The sequence below is a fragment of the Cololabis saira genome, chromosome 1, assembly GCF_033807715.1.
Source record: "Cololabis saira isolate AMF1-May2022 chromosome 1, fColSai1.1, whole genome shotgun sequence".
In the NCBI taxonomy this organism is placed as follows: Eukaryota; Metazoa; Chordata; class Actinopteri; order Beloniformes; family Belonidae; genus Cololabis; species Cololabis saira.
The window spans coordinates 34,033,617-34,050,602 of NC_084587.1; the positions used below are offsets into that span (position 1 = coordinate 34,033,617).

General features: G+C 40.4%; 2 protein-coding genes across 13 annotated transcripts in view; both read left to right on the forward strand.

Moving 5' to 3' along the window:
- Positions 1 to 11,109, forward strand: part of LOC133443690 (complement C3-like) — a 65,966-nt gene extending 54,857 nt beyond the window's left edge. For 6 of the 9 annotated variants that reach the window (XM_061720834.1, XM_061720871.1, XM_061720842.1 and 3 more), the window contains 6 exons: positions 5,492 to 5,594; positions 5,766 to 5,852; positions 6,604 to 6,699; positions 6,775 to 6,858; positions 8,318 to 8,462; positions 9,226 to 11,109. In XM_061720834.1, the coding sequence (XP_061576818.1) occupies positions 5,492 to 5,594; positions 5,766 to 5,852; positions 6,604 to 6,699; positions 6,775 to 6,858; positions 8,318 to 8,462; positions 9,226 to 9,367 (657 nt within the window). In that variant the 3' untranslated portion in view covers positions 9,368 to 11,109. Of the gene's footprint in view, positions 1 to 5,491; positions 5,595 to 5,765; positions 5,853 to 6,093; positions 6,358 to 6,603; positions 6,700 to 6,774; positions 6,859 to 8,317; positions 8,463 to 9,225 lie in introns of those variants that run through there. The other 3 variants (XM_061720850.1, XM_061720862.1, XR_009782684.1) reach the window with 2 other exon arrangements.
- Positions 11,110 to 12,008: 899 nt separating this feature from the next.
- The window catches only part of LOC133443784 (complement C3-like), a 35,278-nt gene continuing 30,300 nt past the window's right edge, over positions 12,009 to 16,986 (forward strand). For 3 of the 4 annotated variants that reach the window (XR_009782692.1, XM_061721020.1, XM_061721010.1), the window contains exons 1-4: positions 12,009 to 12,377; positions 13,326 to 13,521; positions 15,389 to 15,551; positions 16,875 to 16,969. Coding sequence is in view for 3 of the 4 variants with exons in the window: in XM_061721020.1 (XP_061577004.1) it covers positions 12,283 to 12,377; positions 13,326 to 13,521; positions 15,389 to 15,551; positions 16,875 to 16,969 (549 nt within the window). In the remaining variant the exon portion in view is untranslated. Of the gene's footprint in view, positions 12,378 to 13,325; positions 13,536 to 15,388; positions 15,552 to 16,874; positions 16,970 to 16,986 lie in introns of those variants that run through there. The other variant, XM_061721028.1, reaches the window with a different exon arrangement.

Genomic DNA, 16,986 nt, shown 5'->3' on the forward strand with positions numbered 1-16,986 from the left:
CCACCCACGACTCTCTATGTCAAACCTTTCAAAAGTTATGGCAGAAAAAAGTATTCTAGGGGGCGCTGTTGAGCCGTGAGGACACGCCCATTAATGCAAACCATGAAAAAAAAAATCAGATCACTCAAATGAACGACGATCATACAGTACAGCTGTATCTCATGGTCCAGAATGTATGATATTATATTAATCTATTATACCATATTATATTACATGTTGTTATTTCATATTAGCGTACCCAGTAATATAGCATATTGTATTATTGCATTGTATGTTGCTTCATTTCATATATTTTTGACTGTATTATATTGTAAAATTATATATCATAGCGATTGCATTATTATATAATTTCAATTTATAACACTAATATACAATTCCTCACACACACACTCCTTCCAAATGTTTCTTTTTTTTCTCCATTATGACAATTGTATGCTGTCATCCGTTATGTTTTTTGTTTTTAAGCTTGTTATGTCTGTTATTCAAATATATTAATACATTCATTAATATGCTATACTGTATTTTGTATTGTGTATATTGTGTGTGTGTGTGTGTGTATGTATATATATATATATATATATATATATATATATATATATATATATATATATATGTATATATATATATATATATATATATATATATATATATATATATGTGTGTGTGTGTGTGTGTGTATACCTGAAGTGTGACTACCTGCAGAACGTATTTTAGCATGAAAGCTTGCATATTTAACGTACATCAAGCATCCTGTATCATAGCTACATGTCTGCCGTTTGTAACAAAGCAAACCGCGTGAAAATCGGTTGAAAATCAAGTGAGTTATAGTTATTTTACTTATGCAGACACCTCCTTCCACAATAGAAGTGAACGCTCTAGAGTTAAAGCGATACCGATCCAAGATGGCGGCCACGCCCGACGTTCTCAGGCAGTCAATGCGGCGCCTCGACCAAGATGGCGGCCGCGCTGAACATCAGCCCCTCCCCCCGCGGGAGCTGCGCGCGCAAACTCCACTCAAATTCAAAAGTTATGGCAGAAAATCGGGACAACCAATCAGAAGAAGGGGAAGGGGAAAAGTAATGTGCGTCGTCACAGGACAGAGACGAACATTTTGATGTAAAAAAAACACAAAAATTGCTGACAAAAATTTTGGCATATCAAGCCAGGCTTGAACTCTCGACCTCTGGCAGCAAAGACCGCAATAATCTGGCTGAGCTAAGTCTCAGCTATTCCTTTTATTTGACCTACTGGCTTCGGACAGACCAACATAGCGATAAAATGTCTGGAACTTTTTTTTCCTAATTTTTTAAATATTTGTAAGTTATAAATATTAGTAAAACCCTACTATTTAAATTATTACTTTTTCTGTAACCATTCTGCCAAGGTTGTAACCGGGCTGAGCCGGGAATATTTCTGAAGTCACCACATTACAGGGAGCTGATTGGTCGGGGGGCGGGGCCGTCATCACCCTACTCGCCACTGATTGGTCGGGGGGCGGGGCCGTCATCACCCTACTCGCCACTGATTGGTCGGGGGGCGGGGCCGCCATCACCCTACTCGCCACTGATTGGTCAGGGGGCGGGGCCGGCAGACGTTTGAATCAGGAAGCGGGAGTCAGCGCGAGAGCGACTGGCGGCTCGCGGCAATTTTATTATAAAAAAAGGACAACCAGTCAGAAGAAGGGGCGGGGCTAATTCAGGCCAATGAAGGTCAAGGACTCCATAAAGAATCTGATGACACCAGCCACGACTCTCTATGTCAAACCATTCCAAAGATATAGCAGAAAATCGGGACAACCAATCAGAAGAAGGGGCGGGGCTAATTAAGACCAACGAAGCTCAAGGACTCCATACAGAGTCCCATGACACCACCCACAACTTCCTATGTCAAACCGTTCAAAAGTTATGGCAGAGAAAAGTATTCTAGGGGGCGCTGTTGAGCCGTTAGGCCACGCCCATTAATGCAAACCATGAAATATCAAATTTATCACCAAGTCTGTCTTGCATGCAAAATTTGGTGACTTTTGGAGAACTATCAAATATGGACCAATCAGATTTCAAAATGGCCGACTTCCTGGTCGGTTTCGGCCATGGCTCCAAGAGACTTTTCTTTAAGCTGTGCCATGATACAGGTGTATAGCGATTTTCGTGCATGTACGTCAAACCGTATTGTGGGGCTTGAGGCACAAAGTTTTCCGGGGGGCGCTGTTGAGCCATTTTGCCACGCCCATTAATGCAAACCATGAAATATCACATTTATCGCCAGTCCTGGCTTGCGTGCCAAATTTGGTGCCTTTTGGGGAACTATCAAATATGGACCAATCAGATGAAGGGGGGGTGCGCTTGTTGGCGTCTAGCGTCGCCACGGTAACACTTTTGAAAGAGAAAAGTAATGCGTGTAGTCGCAGGATGGAGACGCACATTTTGATGTATAACACATCTGGGTTCACGATACGGTTCGGGCCGTATTAATTCTCGAAGGAATGGCATATATTGCTCCAAAATTACGCGATTAATTCAGAATGTTCAAAATGGCCGACTTCCTGTTCGGTTTCGGCCGTGGCGCCAAGAGACTTTTCTTTAAGTTGCTACATGATACAGGTGTGTAGCGATTTTCGTTCATGTACGTCAAACCGTATTGAGGGGCTTGAGGCGCAAAGTTTTTTCTGTCTGAACCAATCAGATGAAGGGTGGGCGCGCTTTTCGGCGTCTAGCGTCGCCACGGTAACGCTTTTGAAAGAGAAAAGTAATGCGTGGTGTCGAAGGATGGAGACGCACATTTTGATGTATAACACACCTGGGTGCACGTTACGGTTCGGGCCGTATTAACTGCCGAAGGAAGGCATAAATTTCGCCAAAATGAAACGATTAATTCAAAATGGCCGACTTCCTGTTCGGTTTCTCGACATGACGCCAAGAGACTTTTCTTTAAGTTGAGCCATGATACAGGTGTGTACCGATTTTCGTGCATGTACGACAAACCGCATTGTGGGGCTTGAGGCACAAAGTTTTCCGGGGGGCGCTGTTGAGCCATTTTGCCACGCCCATTAATGTAAACCATTAAATATCAAATTTTTCGCCAGGCCTGACTTGCATGCAAAATTTGGTGACTTTTTGGGCACGTTTAGGGGGGCAAAAAGGCCTTCCTTTTGTCAGAACAATAAGAAGAAGAAGAAGAAGAAGAAGAAGAAGAAGAAGAAGAAGAATTCCTACAGATACAATAGGGCCTTCGCACTGCAAGTGCTCGGGCCCTAAATATAACCTTCACAACCACACAGCGGACTTACCTAAAATCTCAGGATGACGTCAACCATTCTCCGGCACTCCAATTCACAGACTTTCGACAACAACTCAGCAACAATAATTTGGGATTTTGTAAGTGGATCCCTTAACCTCTAAAATTTTAGATAGAGTCGCTGATTGCGCCGTTGTTCTGGAACAGGAGTTTCCATCGAAGGTCTATTGTCATCCGGGTCACAGCACCAAATTGTTGAAGAATATTACAAAGTCCAGTTCAAGAGTCCGCTGTGTGATGAGAGATTTTATTCTAGCCGGCGTTCAGCAGACAGATACAGACAGTGTCTTGTTCGGTGGGCTGACGCCGAGTGAAATTGAAACAAGCTTCTTATACAAGAAGTTAAAGCAAGAATACACCAATCAGGCGAGAGACAAAAAGTAATTTACAGTCGGATGTGACTCGGGCCAAATGTCATTATCAGACATTTGTCATGACTGTCACAGACCTCCAAATCACCCCATAGGGTGCTCTCGTTGATTCAAATCTGTTTGAACCAACTTCTGAGGTGTCGGGACCTTCACATGGGGTAGGAAATTGGAGTCACAACAAAAGTTGTTGAGTCCAGTTGTCTGTTTGAGCCAACTTCCGAGGTGTCGGGACCTTCACATGGGGTAGGAAATTGGAGTCACAACAAAAGTTCTTGAGTCCAGTTCAAAGCCCTGTAGGGGGTAGGACTGGGCAACCTGCCCCTGCAGGGGGCCAAGCTGCTTCATCAGCGTTCATCATGTCTTCAGACAAGACACAAAATCCAACTAGCACAGGAGTCCAAAAAGTTAAGTCCAGAGAGGTTTATTCTCCAACATAGAGGATAAAGCCCAATTCTTTTCAGGTGACCATCATCTTTTAAATGCATGGACTTGTGGTTGGTTCAGTTTTAAGTGCATGGCTAATCCTGCCACTTTTCTCCTTTCATGGGTATCTAACTGTGTCAAAATTTCCATTGGATGCTTTTTTGAGGCGGTTCTAACCGTGTCAAAATTTTCATTAGTGTCTTTACAGTCTCAATAAGGTGACAACCTGACACCATCCTTCCGGCACATTTGTTGCCGCTCACTGACATCATCCGTCAGACACATTTTTTGCGTGTTACCCTCTTGCCCTTGCACAGCTGCTTCTCAGCTAATCATTACCCACTCTCCACGGTGTGACTTCACTCAGTAAGATATTTGTAGGTGCTCCTGTTGAATTGACGCAATATATGGCGCTGAGTTCACCTGTACAAGGCAGCCTAATGTGATGGTACACTGTGGCATTGCAAAGAGCTAACATCTAGGGGTACAAAACTATACTCCTTTTAAAACACGTGTTTAACTGTCCTTTATAGAGCTGTCCTTTATTTGACACTGCAATAGGAAGAAAGGGTGTCTGCATCTCAAACACTAATTAGTAGCTGGTTCCCCAAGACAGGAACCTCATAACTGGAGGTTCTGTCTTCCTTTACAATTTTGGGAAACTCCAGGAAACACAGGTAAGCCTGAAGTTTGAGATATTTACACACCCTTTACAGCATCTTTTTTTTTTTTTTACACTTATTTACAGCAGTACAACAAAGTGAAACAAAATGACAACACCAATGTATGTGGATGAATGTTTATTTGTACATGAAGAAACTGGAATCCATCCTATCAGATGAATGTGATTCAAACCATACTAATGCGGGCCCTTCAAGACCAGTAGCATGTTCAACCCTTTGTAACAGAATGTTGTGATCATTTGTATTAGCTGTGTAAAATGTTGCATGGATAAAAGTTGGGTTTTACCTAAAATGCTTTAAAGCAGCCTTTCCAAATAAGGATAAAACTGTCTTTAAAGTAAAGGCACATTGTTAAATAGTCAACAACACGCTGTGACCTCATGTGACTAACTTACCACTAATAATGTTAAATCAGTGTCAAAGTTAGCTTGTTACTCAGCAGACACAACACTCGATTAAAACCCTTCTTGCAAGTGATCTATGTTATTTTTGCGGTTTAAGAAAGTGGTTCTAATACAATGGGATTTAAAAAGAAAAAGGGCTGTTTTGACTCTCAAACTTTAGCAATTAGAGGCGTAATAAACAAGAAGTTATTAAGGCAGTGTGTTGCTTATGTAAATATCAATAAAGTATAACAATAAGCCTATTCATTGCATTTTGGGACTTATAATATAGTAGATGCATCTTACATACTGTACTTTGTTTGCTACCTTTTGTCAGGTTTCTCACACAGAGCCAGAAGTGATCACGTTCAGGATCCATCAAGAAATGAAAGTGCGACTCTTACAACCAACCGCTGTTTCAGTGTATGAATACTACGACCGTGAGTCCCTTAATCAACTGTACTTACTGTAGTGTGATCGCATACATAACATGTGGGAAATATACAAATGTTCAAAATTATCTAAAAAATTATGAGGGAAGGATTTTTCTTATTTTTCTTTACTATGATCTTCTGGTCAAAAATAAATGTGGATCAACATTTTTCTTTCAGAGACGCCATGTGTGAAATTCTACCGACCTGCCAGAGGGGAGACCAGGATGACTCTGTGTAGAGAAAAAGAATGCATTTGTGCAGAAGGTAAAATTATAATAATGACAATAATAACACTCTAAAAGGCACATTCAAACATTTAAATAATTTTTTTCATTTGTTTTTGACCATATTGCTACTCTTGTTTTGATTTGTATTATTGTTAAAGAAGGAATCCATGTGTTTAATTTAGAGACACCTAGTGGCACAAATTAAGAAATGTAAAAATACAGTGCCTTGCGAAAGTATTTGGCCCCCTTGAACTTTGTGACCTTTTGCCACATTTCAGGCTTCAAACATGAAGATATAAAACTGTATTTTTTTGTGAAGAATCAACAACAAGTGGGACACAATCATGAAGTGGAACGAAATTTATTCTGTGGGTGGGAGCTCTCTTGCTCTCGTGTTTTGGTTAATCCTGCTCTGCAGTTTTTTGGTTCTTGTTTTTTGATTAATAAACCCAGTTTTTGCAACTCCTGGCTCCTGCTCTCCTGCATTTGGGTCCTCAACAAACCACACCCGTGACAAAATCATCACTGCAGAAACCTTTGAGGTCAATATTTGGATTCTGGGGTAGAACTGAACAACGCCATATGCTCATAGAATTGACCTTAGGTCTTTTTAGCAGCCCATTATGTACCATATAAAAACATTTCATGCTATCTTGACAATGCAACATGATGATAGACTGTAGCTATCTTATAGTTCTGATAACTAGCAATGGTTCATTCGTGACTTTTAAAGCAACATAAAAGCAACAACAAGAGCTGAAATATACACTGACTTTATTCATTATCAGATATGTTCTGTGTATTTCCAGAGAACTGCAGTATGCAGAAAAAAGAGAAAATCAGAAATGAAGATCGCTTTGCAACGTCTTGCAACACACATTTTGGTAAGATTGTGCATTTGTGACAAAAAATAATCTGAGAATACAAGAAACTGAGATAACAGTCTTTTCTCCCCTCAGTTTATAAAGTAAGGGTGGAAACATTTGCAGATGGTTTGTCTGCTGACATTTACACAATGCGAATAATGGAAGCCATTAAAGAAGGTGCGTATTAAGTCATTTTTTCTTGATAGTTTTAGCCTCCTCTCCATGCTACTGTATGTGTTTGAGCAATAGAAATTCAAATACAATACTGTCTGCATCAGCATTTCCACATTTTTGTTCCACATTCCCAGCAATGTAAGGCAATAGGAATGTTCTTGTATGTAATTGGTTGAAATCAATCCCTCTGTCCATCCATGCATCCATCTTTTATCGCTAACCCGGAATCGGGTCGCAAGCCACTTTGTCCAGCTCATCTAGGGAGATCCCAAGGCATTCCCAGGCCAGCCAAGAGACAAGATCCTTGCAGTGTGTCCTGGGTTTTCTCGGGGTCTCCTCCCAGTGGGACATGTCCAGGGAACCTCACCTAGGACGCTTTTTGGAGGCATCCTAACCAGATGTTCAAACCACTTCATCTGGCTCCTCTCTCTGCAGCTTTACTCTGAACCCTCCCCGATGACTGAGGTTTCATCCCAAACTCTGAAGAGAGCCCAGACACCCTGTGGAGAAACCTGATTTCAGCTTGTATTTGTGATCTTATTTTTGAGTCACCACCCACAGCTTTGTGACCATAATTGAGGGTGGAAATGTAGACCGACTAGTGAATTGAAAGCTTTGCATTTCAGCTCAGCTGCTTCTTCACCACAACAAACCGCCTCAAATTGCGGTCACTGCAACGGTCCGCTTGTCAATCTTCCACTCCATTTTTTTTTTCCTCACTTGTGAACAAGACCATGAGATACTTGATCTCTTCCACCTGGGGCAGGCTCTGCTCCCCGACCCCACAGAGTCTGAGGACCATGGTCTCAGATGTGGGGGTGTTGATTCTCATCCCCGCTACTTTACCTTAAACTGCAAAATGCTGCAGTAACAGTTGCATGTCATGCTCTGAATAAGTCAAAGAACCTGCAGAAAGCATAAACCCAGTTCTAAGGCCACCTAACCGGACCCCCTCCATTCCTTGGGGACAGCTAGGGATTATGTCCATGAAGGTAATGAATAATTGGTGACAAAGGACAGCCTTGGTGGAGTCCACCCATGAGTGGACACGAGTCCAACTTACCGTCGGCAATGAGGACCAAGCTCTGACGCCGGAAGCACCAGACAGCTCTTATAAGGGATTCTGGCATTCCCTAGGGGAGATGGTTGAATGCCATGTCCAGGTCCACAAAGCATATGTAGACTGGTTGGACAAACTCCCATTCCCCTCCAGGACCCTATTGAGGGTGTAGAGCTGCTCCACTGTTTCACAGCCAGAACTAAATCCACACTGCTCCTCTTCAATCCGAGGACCCTCCTCTCCGGTACTCCTGAATAGACCTTAGCAGGGGGGCCGAGGAGTGTGACCCCTCTTTAGTTGGAGTACACCCTTCGCGGACTCCCACCCCTATCTGCCAATCTAGAGTTTGTAATTCAACTAACTGCTGTTTTATCTTTTTCAACCATACGTTGGTCATTACAGGAAGCACTGATCTGGGGCCACAAGGAAAACATCGGACATTTCTCAGTCAAAAGTACTGCAGAGAAGCTCTGGATCTAAGAACAAGCCAAACCTACCTGATCATGGGTTCATCCAGAGATATTCACAGACACGAGCAAAATATTTCGTGAGTTTGTCCTGTACCTCTGTGTGTGCGCAGAATGCCGGGAATTACTTCCTACAAAACTACAAAACAAACTACTTGACTAACAAATTTGTTAGTTTTATAAAGTCAGAGATTCTGACTTTATAAAACAGACTTTGCTTTCTAGTCTGCTGATCTGATCTACTGTTTTACAGTAGATCAGCTACATTTGTGCCTAAGATTGTTTCTATGTGACTGATATACTGCCATACCTCAACATCTTTCCTCAGAGTTTAGTGATATCAGTCATGAATAATTCCATAATGGCTCTCAAGTCTGGCAATGAGCGTGAATAACACAGATTTCAACAAGTTCACATGGTCACACACGGCATTTCCCACGCTTAGATATTAACTTCACCGCACAGAAATTCCAACAGCCTTACAAAAGAGTCGAAGGTAGACGACGACCCCCCAAGCAAACTTCAAAACTTGAGAGTGCAGGTTCAAAAGCAGACAACAGGCCCGAACCATGATACTACCACCATCACTAATACTGTGAGTCAAGGGCTGGATAACATTCATACACCTGAATGCAGTGTTTTCTCTGGAGAGCAGTTGCTCTCCTGAAACAGCTTAACCCCAAAAGTAGATGTAAGAAAGAAAGAAAGAAAGAAAGAAAGAAAGAAAGAAAGAAAGAAAGATGCTTCCTATGATGTACTCTAACTTATTCAAAATGCAATTGCAAATGTTGAGTAACTTGAAACAGAGCAAACCTAATGTTTTTCAACATTTATCCTGTCCAGGTTCCAATATGTGCTCGGTGAGAAAACCTGGGTGGAGTACTGGCCTACAGCTGAGGAGTGTCAGACTGACAAGTACCAACCTACCTGTGAGGGCTTGGAGGACTTGGTCAACAAGCATATAAACTTTGGATGTCATAGTTAGGGATGATGAGAAATGTGAAGTGCTTTCTTTGGATTGTTTTTTCTTGCCACAAGTTCATATGACAACATGAAGGCGTTATATAGTCAGCGTATAGCCTTATTGATTTAACTCAAGATTCTCTCAAAATCTCTTCCAATGTGTCTGTAAAAAGCATTTCAAGTATTTTTCTTTGTTGATAGAGTGAAGGTCTCGTTACCTTCTTTGCTCCTCTAAGACTAAGTCAATCATGGGTTCTGCTTTGGTACCATATTATTAAAATCACCTGGACTAACACCATAATGTTTTTTTCACCTCCTTACAAACACTAAATTCATGGGTTTCAGTCACGTGACATTTTTTGTTGTCAGCGCCATCTTGAGGACCGACCGAGGACCTTTCCGTCGCGCAGCCAATATGACGTCTCACCTAATAACTCACTTAACTCCCGAAGAACAGCAACAGTATCTACAGAAAATTGACACTTTAGGTTTTGATCCGTATCTAATATCTAATCAATTACTGACTCCACTCCAGTCTGCCAAAAACCTGCCAGATTTGTCGTTTGCGGACATATATATCTACCTGGTCCACAATCCTTCTCCATACACCGGCAAAGCTCTCAAAGCTTTTAAAGTACCAAAGCTTACCGCTACTTCACATCATGATGGGTTTAAGATGCCAAACTTCATCATGTGGAGGCCAAAAAAATGTTGGTGGTAACAGGAAAGGTAAGTGACAGTCTGGTGATGAATAGCATAAGCATTGAATTGCCTGCACAGGATACGTTTATGTAATGAAAAGTAAGAAGGCAGTTCACTTTTTCAGTAACGTTACTACTCTAGAAAGTAAAAGCATATCATCATGTCACCATAAAACTTTATTAAAACATAAAATATAAAATATGATTTATTATATTATTAATGCAAATGTTCATCTTGCGCTCCCGATCTCCTGCGCGGTGCGTCCCGTGACGTCTCCATCACCAAGCGGTTTCCCAAATCCAAATCAGCCTGGATCAGTTCTCGTGTCCTCTGCTTTTTCCCCACATCTCAGTAATGATCTGACATGCGGGCTGCATTTAACACCACGAACACGCCGCTCATTCCACGCTGTTCGCTGTTTGATTGCGTCACCACACGCAGTTATTAATTGTCCCCCCCCCCCCCACTTACAGGACCTTTTCTCTCCCTCCCGTCCGATGTTCTGGGACCTATATAATAATAAGATATTATTTATTTCTGCCACTTTATTGTGGTTTTTGTGGTGAAATGAGGAGGAATCATAGATAACTTCTCATTTCAACTACCGGTAACTGGATCAGCCGTTCCTCATCCGTGACTGTTTCCTACAGCGCTTTCAACCGGCTTTCAACACGAGTGAAAGGAAGAAAATAAAAGAACATTTAAACATCACAATATCCCACGGCCCACTTAAAGCACTGATAAAAGGTCAATCCCGTTTTTTTAGACTTATTATTGTCGCATCCCACGGCACAACAGATAGACGGCATGCTGAAAGTCGGTGCTAAAGATGGCGCTGCGAGTACTGTGTGACGTCACATGAAATCGATGAATAGCTTCCATACATGTTATGTACAAGCTTTCCGTATATACCTGAGGCATTTGTCAGGGGAAAAAAAGTTAAAGGATTGTTTATCAATATATTTGTTTGAAAAACATCTATATTTATGTGGAAAATAACCTCCAGAACAAAGTGAGTGTTTGCTACAAAAATGTATTGTATCGGCTTCCTAAGGTCCAAGTGTAACATCAAAATAAACTTGTCTAAAAATATCTTCCAGGCCTTTTTATGTGCTGGCATGGATCACACATTTACATTGCTTGTGCTGAATGAACTGTTTTTAATTTGAGCCTATAAACAAGTAGTCGTCCCGCTCTCTTAATCATGGTTTTCGAGTCAAAAACATTTGAAAAAATATGATAATAGATCTTTGTATGAAGCAAATACTGTACAGTCTCAGATGGAGATCTGTATTTAGGTTCATTTCAACGTGATTACACCAAGGTTATGAGTTTGCACATTTATTTGTCATAGCAAAGAATTAAAGTATTTTTGCACATTGTTATTTTGGTTCATTGAGAGTGCCAGGTTCCATCACATCATTCCATTTGAGTTGGACTGTTTCTAGGCCATTCAAACCCTGGCTCTTTTATTTTGGTGCCATTCTGTTATAGATTTGCTAATGTTATTCCGATTCTTGTTCTGTTCCATGACTCTGTTTCGACCAAGGTTTGCTGACGGGCAGATGGCTTCACATGTCCACTCAGTGACTGCATGTTCTAGTTATCATCCATCATATATGTTGCTTCACAGTGGACATGTATGATGCTAAGCAAAGCCTGATGGGTCTGACGTGTAGCACTTGGGTTTCTTTGTATTTCACTGAGCATTGCACCGGGTAAATTAGCAAGGGAGGTCAACTGGTAGGAAGATAGTTAACTGTCTTGAAGGCTCTTCTGGAGTTAACTTTTTTCTTTTTTTTAAGATTTTTTTGGGCAGAGAGAGAATGGGGATGACATGCAGCAAAGGCCTGAATTAGCCCCGCCCCTTCTTCTGATTGGTCAATATTTGATAGTCCCTATTTAACTTTTGAATGGTTTGACATAGAAAGTCGTGGGTGGTGTCATTTCTGATATGCCTATGGGGGGCGAGGGCCCGTTCATCGCTGCTTGCAGCTTTAATTTTTTTTTTTGTTCCCGTCCAGTCCAGTTGAGTTCGAATGCTGTCAGTTAAACATAACATTTTACTCAGCTCACCTTTGGAAAAGCAGGCAGTCATTTACTATAATGAAAAGGGCTGGGCAGTTTGTATGCTGAGAGGAGAGAAACTACAAAAAAGTATAGATAGGTGAAGTAAAGTGCAGTTGGAGGGAGGTGGGTGCAAAACGTTGTTGCAGAGACGTGCAGTAACTAAGTATGGGGTTGGACAGGAGGACAAAGGGGACACAGCTGTGGCTGTTAAACTCACTGGCTTTTGTCTTCTCTGTGTCTCTGACTGATGGATCTCCAATGTAGGTAGACTTTTCTTCTCTAACTTGTCTTTGAATTATTGTCTAAAGAAGAAGAACTGCACAGTTTCAAGTCACTGACCTAAACTTGCAAGAGTATGGTTTTGGTTATGTTCTCACAAGTGGCACAAATTAAGTCATCAAAGAAAAAGTGACAAATCTGTTTGCACTGATGCAGAGAAATTGACATTTTTCAGCTTTTAAATGAGGACTGATGGATACACTCCCAGTTAACTGGTGTATTACCTTCATACCTTGTGAGCAACGATTTATGGATTTACTCTTTTTTCAATATATTTTTCTCACACATTTATCTTAGTGATACACATATAAAATTCTTTATTTACATATGTTTAAGGCTTGTCACTAATGTTCATACCCCTAGAAAAACTTGGTAGTATGCCAACTTTGTACCTAATATTTTGACAGTAAGTTTGGAATGGCCTTTAATCGGTTAGGATAAACTACTGTGAATAGAGCCCAAGTAAATAACTTTCATTTGCAATTAATTGAAAATATACTGATGGGCAAACTGAACATCAAAAACTTGATTCCAGTTCAATTTGTGTCATACAGATAAGGAATGGTGGTCCACTTTGCAGTTTTAGTAGCATAATTCAGTGCTGTCACCACAGAGTTTGCTCAAAGGGTTCAGCGTCCAGAACAGCAATGAAACATTATATTGATTTGAGTGTTGGATTTTAGCCAAAATAATTAATGGATCACTAATTCTGTTTTGACTCTGAACTGATGCTGTTGAGGATCCTGGAAATGTCTCTCTTTTGCAAACTGAATAAACAGAAACCTTAACAGATTCAAACAGCTGTTGTGAAAAACTAAACGAAGGTCAATTGTCAGTGCTCAGATTCTCAGTGAGGCAGTGGTAAACAGCAGTGTGCTTCTGTCGCAGTCACTGAAACTGTTTCTTTCCCTGTCACGTCTCCTCTACAGGAAGGTGATGTCCGCCCCCAACTTGCTACGAGTTGGAACACCAGAAAATATCTTTCTGGAGTGTCAAGACTGCCCCCAAAGTAACTTCACAGTCACAATTGCTGCAATGAATTATCCCACCAAAGCTCAAAGACTGGCATTCACAACTGTGACTCTTAACACTGCAAACCAGTTCCAAGAATTTGGGAAAATCACGGTAACTCCAAAATTGTAAACTGTATCTTCTTTTAGTGTAAAATATTCCAAAGTTTTTAAAACCACTGTAAATGAGAATACCTCTTCTGACCACATGGGAGCAGCATATCACAAAAAAAATCATGTGAATTTTTTGGTGGGTGTAAAAAAACAATGGATCAAGCATTAGGTCATGTGACCCATTGGTTTCTGGAGAGCTGTTTTTGAAGCCTCTTTTTCTGTACGGGGTGCAGCTCAGCAAGCTGGGATGAGGGGGGATGGCATCCCCCCTGAAATAAAAACGGTCAAAATCATCCCCCCTCTTCTTCCCTTATGTCATTTCATCAATTAATGTGGTTTTACTGCTATTTCAACATTTAGAGTCATCACCAGAAAAATAACACCAGAAAAATAACATATTTGATAATTTTCACCTGTTTCAAGTAAATTTTCACTTGAAATAAGTAGGAAAAATCTGCCAATGGGACAATATTTATCTTCTCATTACAAGCAATAAAATCTTGTTCCACATGCAGATTTTTCTACTTATTTCAAGTGAAAATCTACTTGAAACAGGAGAAAATTGTTGTTTTTTCCAGTGATGAGATTTTTTTACTAAAATGAAACATTTTAACTAGAAATAAGACAAATATTCTTGTTAAGATTTTGAGTTTTTGCAGTGATCCATTTTACTTATCCTGTGAAGGACAGAGGCATATTAAGTTCAGAAAACTGTTTTTATTTTTGTGTTTTGATGTATTTGATGTAAGCCCAGTGGATATTTAAAGCTTACAGAAGGCTGCATTTAACTGCTGCTATGTCATTCCTGCAGTATTTCTGCAGGTTTTTTGGTCAGTGCTATTATTTGTAATATATTATATTATTTGTAATCAGCACAAATTATCTGTCCCCATATGATAAAATCCACCATCCCCCCTGATTTTTTTTTACAACTCGAGTACTGCCTGTATGGCAATCAAAGTTATCTTTTACCTTCAGCAGATATTTAAATCAGAATATATTGTTTAACATGTTGACTCGATGGCAAAATTAAGAGATTACTTTAGCCTACGCAGGGTCAATATAAACGAGTGACTGTTTTGTCATGCTAGGTATGGTTATGGATGAGGCTAACTGTCATAAAATCATATTGACTGACAGGCTAAATAAAAGAAAATAAAACAAAAACAGAATAGTCATGGCTGTGAAATCAAACAATTGAGACCAAAACAGTTTTTTTGAACCAGCCCGTAAATATGAAATATGTTTATCTCTGCTCTAAAGTTGGTCATTTTACAATTGAGGTCAGTGGACTTGCTTTTGCAGCCAGCTATCGGTCAGTAGAGGAACTGCTACTAACTTAGTTCTGCATGAGCCTCAACCCAGAAGTTACATGGTTGGCACTTGGCAAGGCAAGTTTATTTGTGCAGCATAATTCAACAACAAGGTGACTCAAAGTGCTTTACAGACATATTAAAACATCACACAGGAGAAATAAAAAGCATGATTTAATATTTGAACAAAAAGAAAGAAAAAATAACAAGCGAAGAGTGCCCCAAGTGGGACAATGTGGTATTACGAGAGGTGCCAGCCATGTCAGTAGCTTTTTTGTCAACAGATCAGATCAACAAAAGAAATGCCCCGATGAGATCAGAAGTGTTATTTTTACAAAGCTTGGCTTAAAGCCTTTTTTGAAGTTGTTAATAATTTTCAATTATGGTTATAAACATCAGGAGAAGCAAACAAACACAAAGTATAATATAATTATATAATAACTATATAATATATACTGTATAAGTATAATAACAACACGTTTCTTGTATACAGTAAAGTCCACATCTTTTTTTGTAATCGTTATTATAACGTCCGTCTGCTCATTCTGATTTCAGATCCCCTCTGGAGACTTTAGTCAAGATCCCAACTCAAAGCAGTATGTTTACCTTCAAGCTTATTTCCCAGATGTAACACTGGAGAAAGTTGTTTTAGTGTCCTTTCAATCTGGCTACATCTTCATCCAGACAGACAAGACGCTCTACACACCCAACAGCAAAGGTAAGTCCGTCCAGTAACCCAATACTGCTTAGAAATATGCAGAACCTTTGCTTTTTTGCATTTCCTGTTAATTCTAAAGAGACCTTTACCATCAAAAGGATCTTTATTGAGTATGCTCCCTCACTCAGACACAGTGAATTTTCCTTAATGATGCCTCCAGAACTCACATGCTCTTACAAAACCAAGCAATGAGAGATTCATCCATTATCTTTACCTGCTTATTCCAAGTCGTGGTTACGGGGACCTGCTAGCTAGAGCCTACCCATGCTCAGGTGAAAGACAGGGGTCCACCCTGGATGGGTCACCAGTCCATCGCACGGCCACATACAGACAAACAATCATACACACTCACTCCTGTGGGCAATTTAAAATCCCCAACCCACCTCACATACATGTTGATGGTGGGAGTAAGCCAGAGTACCCAGAGAAAACCAACACAAGCACAGGGACAAAAGGTAAACTCCATACAGAAAGAACCATGCCGTAGTTGAACCAGAAATCTTCTTCTTGGTTTTTCACGATCTACCATTAAGTAAGCGAGAATTGACAGCGTTCAACACAATATGTATTTCCTGTTACTTCAATTGACAACATTACGCAGCCACACATCTTTTATACAACAGTGGTGCTGAAAGGTTTTCCACAAAGAAAACATGCATTCAGCCTTTAATATTCCTCTAAGGACTTCCTTTTAAGTCTCCAACTATTTACTGAAAGGCAGTGTCTTATAGGTAGCATGTCAGGATTGCAGGTGTAGGACATAAAAGCAGGAGACTGGGAGGTTGGAGTAAAAAAGTGCTTCAGATTTGAACGGAGAGCAGTCCGAGGTAGGGCAAAACAAACAGCAAAAAACAGTGAGTGAAGGTGGGCAGAGTGAGGGGGAAGCACAACAGGAGCACAGGGAACGTCCAACAGAATGACAATGGACTAGCAGAGGAATGAGGAAAGACAGAACAACATATAGACACGTGGCTGAGAAAACCCAGATGGGAATAATTAGGAGGAGCACATTCTGAATGAGATGGTGGAGGGAAGGAAGAGCAGCCACTTTCAGAATAAAATCCAGAACTGATTCATAACAGAAAAGAAAACAAGAAGTTTAAAATCAACAAAAAAACTACTGTTGTCTTTTGCCATTGCCGTTTGAAACCTGCACTGCAATGAGGTCGAGAATCGGGACATTACATTACTGGAGTGAATAAAACGATTTTAATGAGGTTTTCTTTTTCAAAGTCATTGAAAAGTTCTATAAAGTAGTGTAAAACTACATTTCTGCTGATGTGAGTGTAAAAGTATTTTAAGTGAAAGAAATCTGTCTTTCAGTGTATTACAGGGTATTTGCACTGACACCCAGGATGGAGCCTGTCGACAGAACTACATCAAACCAAATGGATGCTTCTATTGCAATTGACTTTTTGGTAATGTATTTATCATT